Below are 22,671 nucleotides of genomic sequence, written 5' to 3'. Positions count from 1 at the left end.
CTCTCTTCTATAAATTACCTAGATTCCTTTAAGGTTTATACTCTTAGTTAAGTTTTAAAAATTGTTTTCTCTGTGCAGTTATCATTAAAGATACTCTTCTAGGGGGTGCCTGGGTGGCTCCATCAGTTAAGCATCTGTCTTTGACTCAGGTCATGATCCCGGAGTCCTGGGATCAAGCCTCACATAGGACTCCCTGCTCAACAGAGAACCTGTTTCTTCCTATGCCACTTACCCTGTTCATGCTTTCTCTCATGCTCTCTCTCTCCCAAATAAATAAATTAAATCTTTTAAAAGAAAGATACTCTTCTATATTTTATTTTGTAGTGTTCTTTTCCCTCTTCCGTCTCTGCGAAGATTTGGTTCTGGTGTTGTTTTTTTTCCCGAGTCCAGGTCTTTTTGACTATGATTTTTCTTAATGGTTATTGGACTCAACAGATTTTTTTTCCCTCTTGAGTTAATTTAGAGGCTAAAAATTGTCCAGTTCATCAGTGTTTTAAGGTTTATTATCATACATCTTTTATAACAGCATCTTTTAATTTTTTTTTAAAGATTTTATTTATTTATTTGACACACAGAGAGAGAAATCACAAGTAGGCAGAGAGGCAGGCAGAGAGAGGGGGGGAAGCAGGCTCTCCGATGAGCAGGGAGCCCGATGTGGACCTCAATCCTAGGATCATAACCTGAGATCATAACCTGAGCTGAAGGCAGAGGCTTAACCCACTGAGCCACCCAGGCACCCTAATTTTAAAATCTCTTCTGTGTTTAATTTTTCTCCTTTTTTGCATGTGTAAAATTATTTTATGTGCACTGTTTTTCTTTGTTACTCTAGAGGTGTGCTGCTTAGTATTTCAAAAGAAGGAGCTTGTAATTTTGTTGATCTTTTTTCTATTTTATCATTGATTACCTCTTTATGATTTCCCTTTAGTTGTGTTTATTCTGTACTGACTTTTTGACAAGCAAGTTGACTCAAGCATTTGACTCTTGATTTTGGCTCAGGTCATGATCTCATGTTGTGAGATTGAGTCCTGTGTTGGTCACCATGCTGGGCATGGAGCCTGCTTAAGATTCTCTCTGTCCCTCTCACTGTTCCCTCCCATCCCCACTCATACTCTGTCTCTCAAAATAAAAAAATAAAAATAAAAATAAATAAAAAATTCTCTGATAGCCTTATGGGGTCTTGCTGCTTTTTAAAAAATTTTTTATTTAAATGCAGTTAGCCAACATATAGTATGTCATTAGTTTCAGATGTATTCAAAAATTTATCAATTGGGTATTGTCTTGCTGCATTTAAAATTTTTTATCAGTATATTTTGCCATTTTAATTTTAATATGTCTCAGCATGGGTTTGGTTTTATTGATTTTGTTGGGGGTTCTCTGTGACTCCTGGATTTGGATATGTTTCCTTCTTCAAATTAGGGAAGTTTTCAGCTATTATCTCTTCAAATAAATACTCTGCCCCCCTTTCTCTCTCTTCTTCTGGGAATCCTGTAATGTGAATGTTACTACAGTTGATGGAGTCACTGAGTTCGTTAAGTCTATTCTCATTTTGCATAATTCTTTTTTCTCTCTTTTATTCATCTTGATTTCTTTCCATTATTTTTTCTCCTAGATCGTTAATTCCTTCCTCTGCTATTCCAGCCTGCTGTTATTGCATCAAGCATGTTTCTAATCTTGTTTATTGCACTCTTCATCTCTGTTTGATTATTTTTTAAATCTCTGTATTAAGGGTCTTCAACTCTTTCTTCCATGTCCAGGGGGTGTCTTTGTCATAAGTACTTTAAATTTTCTGTCAGGCATGTTACTTATTTCTGTTTCACTTAGATCTGTAATCCTGGCCTTGTTGTGTTCTTTCATTTGGCACAGATTCCTCTTTCTTATTTTGTTGAAGTTGCTGTGCCTACTTCTATGTGTTAGGAAAGCTGGCTACATCGCCTGTTCTTGAGGGTAATGGTCTTAAGAAGAGGTCCTGTAGTGCCCTGAAGTGTAGTATCCCCTGTTCTGCACGGCCTGGCACTTCCAGGAGTGTCTCCAACATGTGCTGCATGTGCTGTGCTATTGTACCCTGGCTCTTTTTCTTTTCTCTCTCTTTTTTTTTTAAGATTTTATTTTATTTATTTGACAGAGAGATCACAAGTAGGCAGAGAGGCAGGCAGAGAGAGAGGAGGAAGCAGGCTCCCTGCTGAGCAGAGAGCCTGATTCGGGACTCAATCCCAGGACCCTGAGATCATGACCTGAGCCAAAGGCAGAGGCTTAACCCACTGAGCCACCCAGGTGCCCCTGGCTTTTTTTTATCATCAAGGCTAGTCATCTGCAGAAGCTCTCTTTGCGTTTTTTGGGCAGTGTTTTGTTCCTGGCCTGAATGTGATTTTAACTAGAGCTCTGGAATCAATGCCCTGCATAACTCCTGAGTGGGGAGATGTTGTTCTAGAAGGGGCTTGGGGCATTCTTCTGACAGAGGGGTCCTACTGTGCTGGGCTTAAGGCAAGAAGGACTGGGAAGGGCAGGTCCGCAAGAGCACGGGGAGATGAGACTTGATATAAGCGAGTTAGGTAGTGGGTGTTGCCTTTGTGCTCATTCCGGGAGGAGGCTCTACTTATGCTGAGGTGCAGGGTGCCTGCCAGTTTATTTGTTTCTGGAGGGGTCTGTCCTTGAAGCCTGCTTCTCTGGGATGCTTCAAGATGAACAAATAACCTCCCTATTTTGTACCCTATGCACTCTTCAGATAGCTATTTCCAGGCTCTCTGTGGCAGGCTGTTTGCCCTGCTTTCTCTCCAGGAACAGCCCCAGTGCTGAACTTTAGAACTTTAGGCTTTATGCCCTGCTGATTTTAAGATGTCACAAAATTTGGGCTCTCTTGTTTTCCAAGCTAATTGCTACAGGGATTGGTTTTCCTTGTGCACTCCTCTGTGTGGTAATCTGTCTCCATTCTCCATCATAATAGCTCCCTCCCCACCACAGTGGCCACAGTCCATTTCTCTCCCACGTGATGTCTCTGTACTTCTACCTTCTTCAGTATGGCCTCTTCTCTACCTGCCAGTTTTCAGGTCGATTTCTGGGGTATTTAGAATGATTTGATAGTTATCTAGTTGTATTCATGTGACAAGGTGAGCCTAGGGTCCTCCTGCTCTGCTACCATCTTTCCAGTGGCTCCACTCCTGATCTAGTTTAAATTACTATAACTTCCAAGTGCATTGGATTTTTTTTGTTGCTGTTGTTTCTGGTTTTTTATTTTATTTCTTTATTGTCAGAATTATGTGGTCAGTATAAATATCACATTTCTTAAGAATTTCTTTATGCGGGACGCCTGGGTGGCTCAGTTGGTGGAGCAGCTGCCTTCGGCTCAGGTCATGATCCCAGCCTCCTGGGATCGAGTCCCACATCGGGCTCCTTGCTCCGCGGGGAGCCTGCTTCTCCCTCTGACTCTGCCTTCCACTCTGCCTGTGCTCGCTCTCGCTCTCTCTCTGACAAATAAATAAATAAAATCTTAAAACAAACAGGGGCGCCTGGGTGGCTCAGTGGGTTAAGCCACTGCCTTCGGCTCAGGTCATGATCTCGGGGTCCTGGGATCAAGTCCCGCATGGGGCTCTCTGCTCAGCAGGGGGCCTGCTTCCCTTCCTCTCTCTCTGCCTGCTTGTGATCTCTCTCTGTCAAATAAATAAATAAAATCTTTAAAAAAAAAAAATCTTAAAACAAACAAAAAAGAATTTCTTTATGCTTTAATAAAAATGTCCAGTTTTCAAAAATCCTATTTGTGAGTGAAAAGATTCCATATGCTGTAATTATTAGCAGTAAGGTTATAAATCAGTGTATTTTATCAAGTTTGTTAGCTGTGTCCAAATCTATACTTCAATCAAATTTTTACTTAATTTTCACTTCGAAGATATGTTAAAACCTCCCATTATAATTGGCATTTGTCAGTTTCTGCTTGCAGTTTTGTTAGTTTTCTCATTCTGGTTTTAATTTGTATTTGCCCAATAACAAAGGATGTTGGCCAGCTTTTAATGTGCTTACTGGTCATTTGTATATCCTCTTTGGAGACACAGCTATTTAAGTCCTTTGCTCATTTTTTTTTTAAGTTCTTTTTTTTCCCCCCCAGTAATCTCTACCCCCAACATGGGGCTCAAACTCATGAGCCCTAGATCAAGAGTCAGATGTTCTTCCTACTGAATCAGCCAGACACCCCTTCGTATATTTTAGATACTAAACACTATTAAATAAATTATTTGCAAATGTTTTCTTGCATTCTGTGGGTTGTCTCTATACTTTCTTGATAGTGTCCTTTGATGCAAAGTTTTTAATTTTGATGAAATTCAATTTCTTTCTTTTTTTTTTTTTTAAGATTTTATTTATTTATTTGATAGACAGAGATTACAAGTAGGCAGAGAGGCAGGCAGTGAGAGAGAGGAGGAAGCAAGCTCCTGGTGGAGCAGAGAGCCTGACGGGGGCTCGATCCCAGGACTCCGAGATCATGACCAGAGCCAAAAGCAGAGGCTTTAACCCACTGAGCCACCTAGGCGCCCCTATTTCTTCTTCTTCTTCTTCTTTTTTTTTATGTTTTTGGTGTCAGTTTTAAGAAGCCATTACCTAATAGAATATTATGAAAGTTTATATTTATGTTTTCTTCTGAAAGTTTTAGTGTCTCTTGATAGTTTCTATTTGATGATTCTACATTTTTGTACTTTTCCTTTAGTTCTTTAGACATGGTTTCTTTTAGTTCTTTGAACATACTTAAAATAGATGTTTTAATTTATTTTTATTTTTTATTTATTGGGGGGGAGGGGTAGAGGGAGAGGTGCAAGAGAGAGAATCTTAAGCAGGTTCCATGCTTAGTGTGGAGTCCCAAGACTTGGTGCTCAGTCTCACAACCCTGCATGACCTGAGCTAAAATCAAGAGTTGGATGCTTAGCTGAGTCACCCAGTTGCCCCTTAAAATGTGATGTCATAGGTGATGGGATCAAGACCCATGTCAGGTTCCATGCTCAGTAGGGAGTCTGCTGGGAGATTCTGTCCCTCTGTTGCTCCCTCTACTCTGCATGTATGCCCTCTCTATCTAAAATAAATAAAGTCTTTAAAAAAAATAAGTGTTTTGGTGGCACCTGGGTGGCTCAGTGGGTTAAGCCTCTGCATTTGGCTCAGGTCATGGTCTCAGGGTCCTGGAATTGAACCCTGCATTGGGCTCTCTCCTTAGCGGGGAGCCGAGCCTGCTTTCCCCTCTCTCTCTCTGCCTACTTGTGATCTCTCTCTGTCTGTCAAATAAGTAAATAAAATCTTTAAAAAATAATAAAAAGATAGGAGTTTTAAAATTTGTGTCTGAAATGTTCAGCATTTGGGCTTCCTTGGTGACATTTTTTATATGGTGCTTTTTTCTTATGTATGGGTAATATTTTCTTGTTTCTTTGTATGTCTTACACATTTTTGTTGAAACCAAACACTTTAAATAATTTGGCAGCTCTGAAAATCAGATTCTAATAATTCTTTGTGTTGTTGCGGTCTGTTTATTTAATGTTTTATCTGAAGTAATTATATGTAAAGTTTGTATGCTCATATGTGGTTACTGATTTCTCTTCTTGATTACTTTATTGGTCAACTAGTATTTGACCAAGGCTTCCTTGAATCCCTGAAATCTGTAAGTTTTCCGTTCTTTACTGAGAGACTCTATGTGTTAGGGTAGTTCCTTCAGCAGCCAGCCAGATAATTCAGAATTGGTTCTTAGCCCTAACTTGTGTAATGTCTGAATGTTAGCAAGAAGTGATAACTATGACCATCTAAATTCTTCACTGCACTGTACACTCCCCTGGGTATGCGTAAAACCCTATCCATGCATATGGCTTTGTAGAGTTCTATGATTATGTTGGAGTTTTTTACTGTCCTATATGGACACCTAACTCCCCAGCTTTTTCCTCTAAGCTTTTTGGTTAGCCTGTTATTTGCCCAGCTGTTACTTACTCCGCTTTTACTTACCCCTTAGATAGCTGCAGTGTTAGTTGATAGTGAATTTTTTTCCCCCCAAACACCACAGTAAACGGCACTTCACAGTAGGTGAGGTCTGATTCAGATCAGAGAAACAGAGAATTGTGAGTGAGCTCTTCCTGGGAACCACTAGAGAGTTTGAAGAATGTTAGCTCTAGAAATGGGGCCAAAGGACCTCCAACCCCATTTTGCCCCCTCTAATGGCTAGTAGATTACTGTATGCACTGTGATTGTGGACTATTCATTGTCAAGTCTACTGTGGAACTGGGAAGGTGGGAAATTGAACTATGTGATGATATAAAACAGCCGAGATTCAGCTATTTTCTTCAATAAACACTTGCTGATTGCTGCAACTCTTTCTTACATTTCTATATTACTTAAATAGTCAATTCTGACATTTTTTGGCTAGTGTTCTTGTTGCTTTTAATGAAAGACCAGATTTTTAGCTTCCTTTTTTTAACTACCTGTTTTTGCAGACATCACCTAGTTATAGAATTTTAAAATCCAGATTTATAGCTGCTTTCCCTAGAAACCTTGAAGATGTTATTCCATGGTATTCTGACCTCTGTTACTTTGTAAAAGACTGCTGTCAGTCTAAATAGTTTTTTTTGTTTGTTTTTTGGGGTTTGTTTTTTTTTTGCCCATTGTGGAAAACAAATTTCTCTTTGCCTTTGTTTTTTGCAGTTTTTACTGCAATTTGTTGGCATATGGGTTTCTTTTAGTTCCTACAAAATGTATCCATATTTTTCAATATTGCGTTACTTCCACCTTCATAGTCTTCTGCAACTTTGGTAGAGGTGTGTTGGACTTTTCTGTCCTGCATCTCTCTTAACCTGTCTTACCTATTTCCCATCTTTAGGTGACATTCTTTGTAGTTTCTTATATTTGGTCTTCTAGTTCACTAAATCATCTAGTTCACTAAATTTCTCTTCTACATTGTCCAATTTCATTTTGTTGTGTAGTTGACAAAATTTGGTTTTGAATTCCTTTTAGTGTGGATTGTGTTTTCTCTGAGTGTCCTTTGCTCCATAGGGTGTGAAAGTATCCTCTCAAAATATTTTGGGTTTGAGTTTAATTTGTGCTGTTTCTCAAGGTCTTTACACACGATCAGTCAGCTTTTATTTTAACGTTTTGCCTTCATGCTCTCAGATTTCACAGGTAGTTTATACTTGGATCTCACGAGAATGTAGGAAGTCTTGAGTTTTTGCATTTTCATGAAACTTTTCCCCCCATCCAGTGCTCAAGGTAGATGGCAGACTTTCATGCTACATCTTCTGATCAGTGAGCAGATATTTTCTAGTTCCTGTTTCAGACACTTGAAAGCCCTTTCAGATCCTCAGCCTTGTATTAGGATCTCAGGTCCAGATTCTGTCTCTTCTGGGCACAACAATGTATCTGTTTTCTCATGGACATTAAAGTGTCAACCAAGTCAGTGACTTCCTCAGTCAGTGCTATGAATAATCTATTTCTGGAACCCAGAGCTTTTTTCTTTCATTAACTATAACTGTTTATGGAACATTTTTGACTTTATCTTTTTTTTTTTCTAAGATTTTATCTATTTATCTGACAGAGACATAGCCTGAGAGGGAACACAAGCACGGGGAGTGGTTCCCACTGAGCAGGGAGCCTGTTGTGGGGCTCCATCCCAAGGCCCTGGGATCACAACCCCAGCCGAAGGCAGACACTTAACAACTGAGCAACTCAGGCGCGCATTTTTTAGTATCTATAGCAGCTTAGTCTACTAGTTTGCTGTAAACAATTTTACTTGTCATTGACTTTATCCCTTTAAGATTATAAGAGCGTTTTTTGAATAATTTTTGAAACTTGAATTGTTTTCATTACTAAATATATTTTAGGATTTTTTAAACTTAAAACACTTGCTATTTATTGACTGAGCCAGATGTTCTATTAGGTTTTCACATATGTAATGTCGTGTAACTTAAAACTGTGAGATTGTGTTACTTTTTTTTAACAGATGAGAAAATTGGGGTGCCTGGGTGGCTCAGTGGCTTAAGCCGCTGCCTTCGGCTCGGGTCATGATCTCAGGGATCTGGGATCGAGCCCCGCATCGGGCTCTCTGCTCCGCAGGGAGCCTGCTTCCCTCTCTCTCTCTCTCTGCCTGCCTCTCTGCCTACTTGTGATCTCTGTCTGTCAAATAAATAAATAAATAATCTTTAAAAAAAAAAAAAAACAGATGAGAAAAGCTCAAGGGCTTTTAGACAATTTGTCAAAGGTTAAACAATGTTAAGTGAAGGAGCCTGATTCAAATCTAGGTCTGTCAGCCTGGCTAGCTCAGTCGACTAAAGAGCGTGAGACTTTTTTTTTTTTTTAAGAATTTATTTATTTGACAGGGAGAGAGAGACAATGTGAGAGAGGGGACACAAGCAGGGGGAGTGGGAGAGGGAGAAGCAGGCTTCCTGCTGAGCAGGGAGCCCGATGTGGAGCTCGATCCCAGGACCCCAGGATCATGACCTGAGCTGAAGGCAGACACTTAACAACTGAGCCACCCAGGCTCCCTGAGCACAAGACTCTTAAATCTAGGTCCATCAGACTGTATACTTCATGGCACTTTTTCATTTTACTAGTAGAAGCAAGAAAGCAATCATGATGAGGCAGCTCTATAACCCTTTGTTTATCAAAGTGTTGTGGTGCCTCAAATACATAACTTTTCATTGATTTGTTTTTGTTTCTGTTTTTTTTTTTTTTTTTTTCCTCTTTAAAGGAGTTTTAGTCTTAGATCTTTCCATGCTGTTGAGGTAGAAAGAATAGTTTGTGTTGGCATTGTTACTTTTATGGGACTTGTGACTGAAATAAGGAAGTAAGATTATGGTTTATCTAAAGAGGACCCTTTGAGTATCACAAATGACAGAGTTTTGCTTTTAATTTGGGAGGAATTTCTAATATAGCTATGTAAAAAGTAGAATTATTTTGGAATAGGCAGCAAGTTTTTTTTAGTCAAGCACATACACATAGGAAATACAGTATAGATAAGAGGAATGAGTGATTGTGAACTCTGCCTGAAAGACATAAACCCAGAGAGAGATCTGGTTTACAGCACCCCCTAACCCCCACTGTTTGTATATAAAGTTTTATTGGCATGCAACCACGGCTCATTTGTTTACATACTGTCTGTGGCTGCTTTTATGCTGTAACTGCAGAATTGGGTAGTCTGCAATGCCTAAAATATTTACTATCTGGCTTAATCTCCAAAAGTTTGTTGACCCTTCCTATAAAGTAAACTCCTGCAAAAATTATTTTACTTGATTTTTTAAAAAGATTTTATTAATTTATTTGACAGAGAGCAGGAGAGCACAGGCAGGGTGAGCAGCAGAGGCAGGGGCAAAACAGGCTCCCCACTGAGCAGGGAGCTCAAGGTGAGGCTCGATTCTAAGACCCTGGGATCATGACCTGAGCTGAAGGCAGTTGCTTAACTGACTGAGCCACCTAGACGCCCTGATTTTACTTGATTTATCCCGTAAAAATGGAAGACTTTTCAAGTTTAGTCTAGTAATTCATTGGTTTTTCCCAAAATTATCATGTAAGCTACAATGTGGTCTCCTTTGCTAAAAGGAGATTCAGAGCATATGGGGAGTCATGTTCAGTTATGAAAGGTTGAGGTAAAATTTTTGTTTTTAAGTTTCAATGTGTACAGGGAGCCTGGGTGGCTCAGTTTGTTAAGCTTCAACTCTTGAGCTCAGATTATGAGATCAAGCCCCATGTCAGGGCTCCATGTTAGACATGGAGCCTCAAGATTCTCTCCCCCTCTGCCTGCTGCAAACCCCCGTCCCCCACCCACTCTCTGTCTCTCTCTCAAAAAATTAAATAAAAAATGAATTAAAAAGTAAAGTTCTGATGCCTACAAGCCAGGTCCAAGGGACCCAGGAGGGATCGCACAAGACCATCCAAGAGGGTCTTTGGCTTCATGCAGGACAGAAATTTACCAGGAGCCAGCAGGAGGTGAAAGCAGAGTTTATTGAGGATAATAGGGAGAGCAGTTACAGATGGACTGTCCCAGACACTTGGAAAGGAAAGGAACCCAAGTCTTATCTTTGTTCGGGGGCTGGGGAGTTTTATTGAGGATGGTGGTCTGACCTAAGTGTCCTCTCAGGTATCCAGGAACCAGTTAGAATAAGGACAAGGTCCAGGTGTCCATCATAAGTCACTTATTACTTGAGGCCAGGGTCTTGGCTTTAAGATGCCTAGCACAGTGGTTTAGATATTACCTACAGTGCTAGAGGAGTCCAAAGATACCATTAACTTTGTCCCTTACAAGGAAGACATGCATTAAGGCAATTTGTAGGCCAGAAGTGCAGGTCCTTGCAAGAATAGAAGCAGGAAAAAAAAGCAAAAGGAACAAAACAGCTTTTGCTTTCATGGGGTCCCTTTGGTTTGCCTGTCTCAGTTCCATCAGCCTAATTAAAAACCCCAATCCTTTTCTTTTCTCTTAGCTTTTTTATTTTACCTATTCTACTCAAATGTAAAGCTCATTTAGCTTCAAATGAAGTTCATTGTGACCTCAGGCAAAGGGAGGAAACCACTTGTTGGAGTGCTAGAAACAAACCTAATGTTTCTCTTATGGGAAGCAACAAGTGTCTAACAAGAAAAAGGAATTCGTCTGTTCAGTGAGATCTTTGCTGACTTCTTGTACTCTGACCCCATGTTTTTAAAATATGTAGAACTATAATTCTTTAGGGTTCATTTCTAAATGAATACCTTTTTCTCACCAAACTTTTTTTTACTGTTTCTATAAATACGTGTTCCAGTATTCCTGTTGTTTGTTTTCTTTTGGCCAGCTGTTGAGGTTAAACTCGGTCAAGTAGCACAAACTCTTCTAACTTCAATCTTAAATCTTCAGGTACATTCTATACTTATTACTTTGACCAGAATATTTTAGTACTTGTAACAGTACCATGTTAGCATGAATGAAAGTGTGTATATCTCATTTTCATTTTTCTCTGATGTCTCAAAAATACTCTTGGTATCTGTCATGTCAAATTTTAGAACATTTGTAAGCCATCAGTATGTTAGAACTCTCTGACCTCTTTCAGTCAATAAATAATAGATACTCAGCCTTTTCTGTCAAGTTTCACTGGTGGTCTATATATAAATCTATCTGAACTTTGGTAGATTTGACAGTCTTCTTCCACTCCCTGAATTTTGGATGGCTGTCTTCATTGTGACTTTACATCTGAATTACATTAATGGGATTTAGTTCCCTTTTAAGAGTGCTAATAAACAGTTTTGTAATGACACTGGTATCAGTAATCTTGGAAGGAAGGATTAAGGAAGAAGATGGAAGCAATGCAAACATTAGGTAAAGGAATTATAATTTCCTCCTTTGGAAGCAAGGGTCTCTGGTACCATTCTGATTTGGGTTGATGTGTCAGAGTCAAGGCTGGAGAAAATTTTCTACATACCCACTGAGAGTAGGGTTATGGGTCTGCCATCCTCTCTGCTGTAGAATTTGTATTTATTTATTTATTTATTTATTTATTTATTTATTTTATTTATTTGACACAAAGAGAGAGCGAGCAAGGGAAGGAACACAAGCAAGGGGAGTGGGGCAGGGGAGTAGTAGGCTTCCTACTGAGCTGGGAGCCTGATGCAGGGCTCAATCCCAGGACCCTGGGATCATGACCTGAGCAGATGCTTAACGACTGAGCCACCCAGGTGCCCCTAGAATTTATATTTTAATTCTTGTTCAGTGGAAAGGCAACAAATTGCTCCTTGGGTCAGAGATTGTGACAAAGGAAGAGAAACATTACTAGTTGTTAGAGCCTTTAAAAGAAGTGTGGAAGTTGAGTGCAAATTGGGCCCATGTAAGATGGTCAGGACTCCGGGAGTTTGTCCCCAGCTTGACTTCTGTCAAACTGTCTGTCTAACAAGGATATTTTTTCCTTCCCATTGTGAGATTTTCATCCTCAAGACACTGAATGCTTTTATTATTGCATGCTTTTGAAGAGGAAGTTGTTGGATTTTTGCCCAGTTTGGCTGCAAATGAGGTGGGAGGAGAAGCAGGAAAGTGAGCCAAAGTTTAACCATGCACTGTTTACCTCACATGTGTTGTGTCATGAGAAGGACAGGGATGCTGGGAAAGCTTCCATGCTCCAAGCTACTTTTCTTATTGAAGGTAACTTTTTAAAAGGAGAAGAAAAAATTAATAATGCAAATATATAGCAGTGTACTGGTATATCAGGCTGCCAACATGTAGTTTGACAATTCTTCTGCCAGACTTCTTTTGTTAAGACTAGGAAAGTGCCTAAAAGAGGCATAAAATAATTGAATTCTTGGTTGTATGGAAACTTAGGGATTATTTAATGAAATATGGCTCTTTAATTGGGTTGTTACAGTAATACATTTATACATTTTCCCGACACACAAACACCCCCCTCTTTCATAAAGTCCTTCAAAGCTTTCTCAGTGCTTTTAGAGAATGACAGAATCCCTTACATGACCTATAGGGCCCTGCATAGTCTCACCTTGCTTTTGTATTCCCCTTATATTTTCCTCCAGCCCTGCTGTCCTTCCTCCTCATAGAGATCTTTTTAACTCTTGACATGTTCTCATGGCAGTTCTCATTCATACAAAGATAATATATGCATTTTGTATGAGTAAGGACTGCTTTTTTTTTGCTCCTTTCTGTATCACCAACAGCAAATATGATGCATGGCACATAGCTGTACCCATATATCTATTGAGTTCTAGAATCCCATCCATTGCATTTTCTGTAGTCACCTTTCATTTGAACTTCCCAAAGTATCACATTCTAGTTTGGAGGTGCTGTAAAGATAATGTAGTGTTTACAAAACTGAATAAAGGGGTGAGCGTGTGGGTGGCTCAGTCGTTAAACATCTGCCTTCAGCTTGGGTCATGATCCCAGGGTTCTGGGATTGAGCCCCGCATCAGGGCTTGCTCAATGGGAAGCCTGCTTCTCCCTCCCCTACTCGGGCTGCTTGTATTCCCTCTCTGGCTCTCTCTCTCTCCCTCTCTCCCTGTCAAATAGATAAATAAATACTCTTTAAAAACAAAAACAAAAAACTGAAGAAAGTATTTATAACCAAAAGAAGAAAAGGATAATATAAAGAAGTCATATAAGTCACTAAGGTAAATATTTAAAACCCTAATAAATAGGGGAAGAATGTGAATACCTAAGTCATAAAAGAAAATCTCCTTAAAATGATTAAAAGAGATACGTGAAAATTTTTATTTTCTATAATTTTTCTATAGTTTTCTATAATTGTATAAATGAGATTCAGAGCAGAATGCTCCTTATCAATTAGTAAAAATTATTTTACGCAAGAGCAGTCTGAGAGGCCTGTTATATAGTCAGTGACTCCAGAGACTTTTGGGTTTAAAAGATAATTTTAGAGCCACGCAGGCCTAGTTTTAAGTCTTAGATCAATTGCTTAGTTAAATGTATGGCCTTTTGCAAATTGCTTTTGTTTCTCATTTGTAAACTGGGAACTTACCTTACAGGGATTTTGTTGTTAAATTTATCTGTTCATTCAGAAATATTCACTGAGAGTCTGCTTTGTGCCTGGCACTTTTTCAGGCACTGAGGATACAGCCAGGAACAAACATCCCTGCGGGGAAGAACTTCCATCCAATAATGGAGAGAGGAACAATAAAGAAACAAAGTGTACAAGATGTCTGGATAGTATAGAGGGCTATAGAGGAAAATTGAAACAGGGAAGAGATAGTGTTATGTCACAGATAGTTTCATAGTTTCAAATAGGATGATCAGGAATTTCTCACTGAGACAGAAACATTTCAGCAAGGACTTCAAAGAAATAAGGGAGTAAGTCATATAAAGGTCTTGGGGAGAGATGTTCTAGGCAGAGAAAATGGAATGAGAGAATTTTGTTCCTGCTGTAGTTAAATAAAGTATGGAAGCCAGTGTAGTAGGAATAAAGTGAACAAGGGGAGGAGACAAGAGGAGGTGAAGGGCCTTGTGAGCTATGGCAAGCATGTTAGCTTTCACCCTAAGGTGGAAAGCCAATGCAGAGCTTTTGATGGGGAGGAGTGACATAATATGTATATTTTTTATATGGATTATATTGCTGTTGCATTTAAATGCTGTTGCATTTTTTTTTTTTAAGATTTTATTTATTTATTTGACAGAAATCACAAGTAGATGGAGAGGCAGGCAGAGAGAGAGAGAGAGGGAAGCAGGCTCCCTGCTGAGCAGAGAGCCCAATGCGGGCCTCGATCCCAGGACCCTGAGATCATGACCTGAGCCGAAGGCAGCGGCTTAACCCACTGAGCCACCCAGGCGCCCAATGCTGTTGCATTTAAAACAAACCATGGTGTGGGAGAAGGGAACTTGAGGAAACTTAAGGAAACTTGAATAATTGAGTAAGGGTTGATGGTGATTTGGTCTAGTAGGAGCTGGAGGCAGAGAAGTCTTAAGTATATGTTTTCAAGATAGGTAAATCCTGGTCATAAGAGAATGAGTCAAAGGTGACGTTAAGATTGTCATCTTGAACAACTGGAAAGATGGAGTTGCCATTCATTAATAAAAGTAATGTGTAAAGTGCTTAGCCTGCTATGTGGCACCTATTGGTGCTTTATGGATGGTTTAGAATAAAAATAAAAGACTTTTCTTTTATCTGATACACTTCTGTCCATCTGCACAAACAAATAGAATATTTCACTAGAATAACTGGATAACAAATTATACATCTAGGTACATTGGAGTTCTAGTAAACTACTTCATCTGTTGGCCAGGAGATTCCCCTCCCCAACCGAAAATAGGACTTTTATTTTTCCATATGACAATAAAACAGAAATGGCAAGCATATCAATAGTAATAAAGCTTTTTAAAAATCAAAGAAGAGGGTGGCTCAGTGGGTCAAGGCCTCTGCCTTCGGCTCAGGTCATGATCCCAGGGTTCTGGGATCAAGCCCCGAATCGGGTTCTCTGCTCGGCGGGGAGCCTGCTTCCTCCTCTCTCTCTCTGCCTGCTTCTCTGCCTACTTGTGATCTCTGTCTGTCAAATAAATAAATAAAATCTTAAAAAACAATCAAAGAAGAAGCTTACTCTGTTAAAGTTTCATTTTATGAGTAACATATACATGTGACTATGCCCATTTTTTTTCTCTTTCAGGATGCTGCCTTATGGCTGCTTAGCGACAGGAGATCGCTCTGGCCTCATTGAAGTTGTGAGCACCTCTGAAACAATTGCTGACATTCAGCTGAACAGTAGCAATGTGGCTGCTGCAGCAGCCTTCAACAAAGATGCCCTTCTGAACTGGCTTAAAGAATACAATTCTGGGTTAGTTTGTTTATCATTCTTCTGAACAAATAGCCGAACAAATAGCCAAACAAATAACTGTTCTTTCAAGTAGAATCATCTGTCCTAGAGGAAATGTTAGTGTTATTTATTGCTTTATTTCAGGTTAGATCAGAATGACAAATAAGCCTTCCTAAAGGCTCACAGATGGTTAGCATTAAATTCTGCTTCATCTAGATCAAATTTCAGAGCCTTGTAGTAGTTACAATCTAATAATTTATTATTTTAAATTTTAAATTAATTTTTTGAATTTGTCAGCTTCTGTAATTATATGAATGTATAAACTTATTAGTAAGTTTTCAGTAGATTTTTACAGTAGAAGTAAGTGAGTTTGTAGACTGTGATTGCTCCAAATTTAAAAAAAAACAGGGCTGGGAATTGTGTTATTATTGGTTACTCTGTTGGACATAGTATCATGGACATTTCACATTGAATTCCTTGTGAAATTCACAAGGAATTTCACATTGAGGGGAAACACTGCAGGTATTTTTGGCTAAAGACTCAAAAGTCAGATTTATATTTTATTCATTGGCAAAACCAAAGGACTTGAATGTAAGGATTAGTTTTCAAATTTTGATCTTTTTTTTTTTTTTTTTTTTTTTAAAGATTTTATTTATTTATTTGTCAGAGAGAGAGGAGCGAGAGCCAGCACAGGCAGACAGAGTGGAAGGCAGAGGCAGAGGGAGAAGCAGGCTCCCTGCGGAGCAAGGAGCCCGATGTGGGACTCGATCCCAGGACGCTGGGATCATGACCTGAGCCGAAGGCAGTTGCTTAACCAACTGAGCCACCCAGGCGTCCCTCAAATTTTGATCTTAAGACCTTGTCTGTAAAGGGTCTGTATTATTAACTTCTAATTTAAGTTAGTGCTTTAAAGTGTTGTAACTATAATACTTAACTCTTAAATATGGAATTAAATTATTCTTACCTAGGGTTAGGTCAAAACTGACCAAAAAATGTCCTATAGTCCAGCATCAGCCAGCAAAGCAGACAGTCTCCTCTTGTTATGTATTTGAGCTTACTCCCAACCCCAGTGAATCTCAGTCCCCAGGACATAGCAGTTTGAATGGCTGAGGTCCAGTTATCTGAAGTCTTGGAGACTTCCTGCTGACTCCTTTCTGCTCTGCTCCTGCAGTGTTCACCCTCCCTCTCTTGGCTGATCCAGAATGTTCTGCTCATAGCAGCTCCATATTGCCTTTGTATTCACTGCAGCTCATGGCAGCTCCGTGTTGCCTTTCTACTCACAATTAAAAAGGAAGCAAGTGTGAATTGGATCTCATCCTGTACTTTTGGAGACTGAAAACCTTTGTTGATTCTATTATTTATTTTTTTCTCTTTTTTCAGGGATGACCTAGACCGAGCCATTGAGGAGTTTACCTTGTCCTGTGCCGGCTACTGTGTAGCTTCTTATGTCCTTGGGATTGGTGATAGACATAGTGACAACATTATGGTCAAAAAAACCGGCCAGGTGAGCTGCTCCCTAGATCTGCTAAGGGCCTCGGTGATGCTATTACTTATATACAGCACAGTCTCTTGTGCAATCCAGGCAGGTTCTTTAGTGATTCTTGGAGTCATGTCTTCATGCTTTCCTTTTATTTCCCAAACCTTGTTTCATATACCACATCTGCTTCATATATTTGTTGGTTGTTTGCTTAAAGTAAGGTGATAAACACTTATCTACTGTTTGAAAAGTTATTGCAGTTATTTAAAATGACATTTCAATATAAGATTTGGGGAGAGGGGCACCTGGGTGGTGCAGTTAGTTGAGTGTCTGACTCTTGGTTTCACCTCAAGCCATAGTCTCAGGGTCATGGGATTGAGCCCCACTTCAGGCCCTGCACTCAGTGGGAAGTATGTTTGGGACTCTGTGTCCTTCTACCTCTCTCCCTCCACCCCAGACTCTCTGTGTGTGTGTCTCATTCAAATGAATAAATAAATCTAAAAAAGTTTTTAAAAATGATTTGGGGAAGAATTATTGAGGTGGTCCTAGGACACTAAGCCAAAAAAAGCTTTGTCAAGGAAAAAGATGGGCAAAAAAGGAAATATAGTTGTAGTAGACTGTTGCCACATGACTTAGCTTTGAAATGGATTTACATAGCCTGAACAGTATAAACACTGAGTATTGATTTAACCAGAAATTACGAGGCACAGTAGTGCCTCATTGTATAGTATTACATCCACACAAAGTACTAAGTCTTTTTTTTTTTTTAAAGATTTTATTTATTTGTTTGACAGAGATCACAAGTAGGCTGAGAGGCAGGCAGAGAGAGAGAGAGAGGCAGAAGCAGGCTCTCCACTGAGCAGAGAGCCCGATGCGGGGCTCGATCCCAGGACCCTGGGATCATGACCTGAGCCGAAGGCAGAGGCTTTAACCCACTGAGCCACCCAGGCGCCCCACAAAGTACTAAGTCTTTACCATCCATAATTTGCTTCATTTTTAGAAAGTGGAGGAAAGGGGCACCTGGGTGGCTCAGTGGGTTAAGCCGCTGCCTTCGGCTCAGGTCATGATCTCGGGGTCCCCGGATCGAGTCCCGCATCGGGCTCTCTGCTCAGCAGGGAGCCTGCATCCCTCTCTCTCTCTCTCTGCCTGCCTCTCTGTCTACTTGTGATTTCTCTCTGTCAAATAAATAAATAAAAATCTTTAAAAAAAAAAAAAAGTGGAGGAAAAACCCCTGAAAGAGTGGCGAGAAGTTACCTCTAAATAGTAGCACTCAGGGTGTTGAGGGGGCTATAAGGCTTCCTTTTTATTTCCATAGTAGAAATATTGACCAAAATAGTTTGATATGTAGAACTATTTGACTTTTTAAAATCAGACATATTTATTATTTGGATGCATTTTTCTTTTTCTTTTTCTTTCTTCCTTTTTTTTTTTTTTTTTAACTTGCACTTTTTAAGCATTTGTCTTTCCCACTGGGTAAATGCAGTTCAATAGCTGGTCTGGGTTATTACTGAGTATAAAAGATCTTTGAATGATAGAAACACTCTTCTCAAGTGACCCAATAGCTTTTGAAAAGAGAAGAGGGCTCATGAACATTTTGTAATGTATGTAGTTATCAAATCAGTATGTTGTACACCTGAAACTAATGTAATACTGTGTTTCAACTATATGTCAATAAAAGGAGTGAAAAAAGGGCTCAGTTGAGGATCAGTGTGGTGTTGAGTCTAAGACTGCTGAAATATTGCCTTTCTCTTTGGAACTAAAGAAACAATAGAAATTAAGTGCCGTTTGTTTTCCAGCTCTTCCACATTGACTTTGGACATATTCTTGGAAATTTCAAGTCTAAATTTGGCATTAAAAGGGAACGGGTGCCTTTTATTCTTACCTATGATTTCATTCATGTGATTCAACAAGGAAAAACAGGAAACACAGAAAAGTTTGGCCGGTGAGTATTGTCCTCAGATAAACATATCTGACATTTTCTCATCTGACTAGCTAGACTAGCATTTTTTAGCTGAGATATATTTAGATCAGGTAAATATTCAGTCTGCTAACTGGGGGCTTTTGAGGAGTTTGCCTGTCAGATCCATGTTCTGGTTCAGAGAGGAGAAATAATATAGAAATTTGAAATAAGTTACTGTGTCTTATTCCAGTAGTACTTATACCATTTTTTATCTGTCTTAGAAAATTCTCTGAAACTGTTAAGACATTTCATAATGAGATGTTGGGAGCGACAGGCACTTTGCACTCATTCTAAGGGAGCCAGGGTTCAGAACTTTATAATCTCTAATCTAGTCCTCACTACTTGTTTCTAAGCACATTACTTGTCTTTTTGTCTTAAAATAGGGACAAAAATAATTAAGTTTTAGGGCTATTTTGGAATAGCTGGTGGCTCAGTCAAGCATCCAACTCTTAATTTTGGCTCAGATCATGATCTCAGTTTCGTGGGATTAAGCCCCATTGTCAGGGCTCCTTGCTCAGTGCGGAGTCTGCTCCTCTCCCTCCACCCCTTTCCAAGCTTGTTTTCTGTCTCTCTCTCTCAAATAAATAAATATTTTTAAAAAGAATTTAGAGCAATTATGATAATTAGAGTTAAGTAATGTGATGTGACCAACTTATACTATATGCTTGCCACGTGATTGCTATTATCATTTCTACTTCTGCCTCGAGTTTCTGCAGAATATACCTCTTGGGTGTTCATTTGTTTGTTTATTTGTTTTGGGGGTTTTTGGGGGGGGCAAAATTAGGAAAATAGTATTGGATGGTCCTTTTTTTTTTTTAAGATTGATTTATTATTTGACAGAGAGAGAGACAGCTAAAGAGGGAACACAAGCAGGCGGGTGGGAGAGGGAGAAGCAGGCTTCCCACTAAGCAGGGAGCCCAATGCCGGGCTTGATCCCAGGACTCTGGGATCATGACCTGAGCCAAAGGCAGATGCTTAATTGACTGAGCCACCCGGGCGCCCCTTGAATAACTGTCTTTAAGAGGAGAGAGAGGAAAAATAAAAAAATTTAAAAAATAGAAAGAGGAGAGAGAGGGAAAGCAGTGCAAAAGTATTGATACTAATTGGGGGGAAATCAAATAAATTAGTCTCTGTTAGATTACAAATAGACTACAGTGGAATTTGGCTACAAATGTAGAATCTGCAAATATGTTCAGAAATCCTCATGGATTATAAATTACCACTTGTTTTAGAACTCGTTTTGGGGTCTCAATTAAAAAGCACACAGTAGGGGCGCCTGGGTGGCTCAATGGGTTAAGCCTCTGCCTTCGGCTCAGGTCATGATCTCAGGGTCCTGGGATCTTGCCCCGCATCGGGCTCTCTGCTCCGCAGGGAGTCTGCTTCCTCCTCTTTCTGCTTGCCTCTCTGTCTACTTGTGATCTTTGTCTGTTGAATAAATAAATAAAATCTAAAAAAAAAAAAAAAAGAAAGAAAGAAAGAAAGAAATACACAAGTCTACTTTAAAAAGAAAAAAAAGCACACAGTAAATGTTACGTAGTCTGTTATAAAATTTCAATTTAGTGTGTGTCATTTTAGACAGATTTATTAGTCTATGTAGATTTTATTCTTGAGACAATTTTCAGAGTTTTAAAAATCAGAAATGAACTGTTCAGTAGAAATTAAAGTCTAGATATGTCTCTCTTGCTTTCTTTTGTGAAATTTGCTTCCTTCTCTAATATCATGTTGTGATTTGTTGCATCAACTGAAGCTTCCGCCAGTGTTGTGAGGATGCATATCTGATTTTACGACGGCATGGGAATCTCTTCATCACTCTTTTTGCACTGATGTTGACTGCAGGGCTTCCTGAGCTTACATCAGTCAAGGATATACAGTATCTTAAGGTATGAACCCCTTTTCTTTGTATATGGGAGTTCATAGGCATGAAGCTCAGCTATACCTACCTGTTTCGTTCAGACGTTCAAAGGGAATAGAACAAAGCCATTTCTTGTTAGACTGCTTTTACCCAGCAGCTGAGTAATTGTCGTGCAGTAATCATAAAACGTCATCTTCAAAAACCCTTTGGCAGAGATTATATTATCACCCTACCTTGTGTCATTCTCTATCCTGCAAAAGGGATTTAAATAAGAACATGAGACACACAACTTAATGGTGCTAGGGAGGTATGACTTAGATTTTGACATTTGCATGTCACTATGGAAGATATATGAAATCAGATTTTTTTCCCTTTTATTTTTAGGACTCTCTTGCCTTAGGGAAGAGTGAAGAAGAAGCGCTCAAGCAGTTTAAGCAAAAATTTGATGAGGCACTCAGGGAAAGCTGGACTACTAAAGTGAACTGGATGGCCCACACAGTTCGGAAAGACTACAGATCTTAATGATCAGCCTTTGCTCCTAATGTATTTGTTGGTTTTGTTTAGTTTTCAGTTTGCACTTGCACTAAATTGAACACGACCCTGCCAGAGATGTTATAAAGGGAATGAAATCCTGGAACTCAGTTAAATTAAGAACAAGGCATCCCACAGAACCTAATCTGAACAATCCCCGATGACCACCCTCTGCTTCATTGAATGCTTCCAAGATTCATCATAAAAACTCCCAACATAATGGATAATCATTTCCTGCTGACTTTGCACGCCGAAGAATGCTACTAGAGATTGTTTTCTGTCTTATTCTTCTCCTCCTCCCCCCCCCTCCTCCTCCTTCTCCTCCTCCTTCTTCTTCTTCTTCTTTTTAAGTATTTGGTACTTTTCCAGAAAGGTGTAAATACTTCTTTTTGTATTGTGACCAAGTGTTATCACTCAGCCAACTTATCCACACCTGGGGACTGGTAGTTGTTCTTACTTTCCAAATGAGGCTTAAAAGAAAGGTATCTTTCTTCCCTTTTTAAATTATATCATCTATAAATTATAACATAATTTGAAGTTATTGTTATTTTTCAAAAGAAACCTTTAAATCTTTAGAAAGAGTAACTCTTTTGTTGATATTTATCTACCATGACCGCATCATTCCTACCAGACTTGGTGAAAATCTGCTCATGAGGCAAATATAATATATATGCTGCATATATATTTATAAATTTCTAGTGGGAGTTCTATATAAAAAGACATATCTTTGTTTTTTTCTGTTTTTTAAAGTTTTACAAAAAGCAGAGCTTTTTCTTGTTACTTTTTTAGTTAACTGTATGAGATCCAGTTCTTCCAGTTGCTTCTGTAATGAGGCACATAGTAATTTCAGTTTTACATGGTATCTATGAAAGAGTTCACTTCATAGAGCATAATACTTGAGCAAATGCATCCAAGACAAAAAGCAAATGAAAAGAAACTATTTATAGAATCATCTCCAGATCTAAAATTCAGTATTTTAGTAAAATGCCAGCTGTTCTTACTGTATTTATTAAAACTTGTAATAATGTGATTTTTTCAAGGATATTAGTTCAAATTGAAATGGTTTCATGCCACATGGAATTCTTTAATTTATTTGTTGAGGTACCATACATTTAGGGTGCTAGATGGCAAATAATGTTAATATGTGCAATAAGAACTACTGGTTTGAATGTGTAAATGGATGCTCTTTCGGAGTACTGGCAATATCCAGCAAAACTACTGCTTTTTCTCCAAAGACTTTTGGGAGCTCTCAATCCTCAGTGACATGAGAAAGAGAACTGAGTATTTACCCTGTGACTGAGTTTTCTATAGGAATTTTATTAAAGATTGTTTAATTTTGTTGTTCTCCTTCATGTTCTCAGTCAAATAAATGGGTGAGCTGGTTTCAGCTGCTCTTGGGATGTGTGGGCTTTTTCTTTATGCACAGCACAGGCCTTTGGGTCTCGGCACTGGGACCCCAAGAGATCATCAAGTCAATAAACAAATCAATCTGAGAAGCAGACTGAGGCTCATGGTCTCTTTGACTTCTCTCTCTCTACTTCTCAGCCCAGTAGGCAGTGTGGGAGGCCTCTTGGACTTTGGTGGGAGGCTGAGGCTTATCAGGTTTTCATATCTTGGCAAGGCACCCTG

General features: G+C 39.2%; 1 protein-coding gene across 1 annotated transcript in view; it reads left to right on the top strand.

Annotated features, from left to right (window-relative positions):
* PIK3CB (phosphatidylinositol-4,5-bisphosphate 3-kinase catalytic subunit beta) overlaps nt 1-22,442 on the top strand; it is a 74,220-nt gene extending 51,778 nt beyond the window's left edge. The window contains 5 exon segments of the mRNA XM_059388329.1: nt 15,076-15,243; nt 16,603-16,726; nt 18,496-18,641; nt 20,407-20,539; nt 20,896-22,442. Of these exon segments, the coding sequence (XP_059244312.1) occupies nt 15,076-15,243; nt 16,603-16,726; nt 18,496-18,641; nt 20,407-20,539; nt 20,896-21,033 (709 nt within the window). The 3' untranslated portion in view covers nt 21,034-22,442.
* The last annotated feature ends 229 nt before the right edge of the window (nt 22,443-22,671 follow it).

This window comes from Mustela nigripes, chromosome 2, assembly GCF_022355385.1.
Source record: "Mustela nigripes isolate SB6536 chromosome 2, MUSNIG.SB6536, whole genome shotgun sequence".
Lineage (NCBI taxonomy): Eukaryota > Metazoa > Chordata > Mammalia > Carnivora > Mustelidae > Mustela > Mustela nigripes.
The sequence above is the reverse complement of the archived record's forward strand: the minus strand, read 5'-3'. Positions and strand labels throughout refer to the sequence as shown.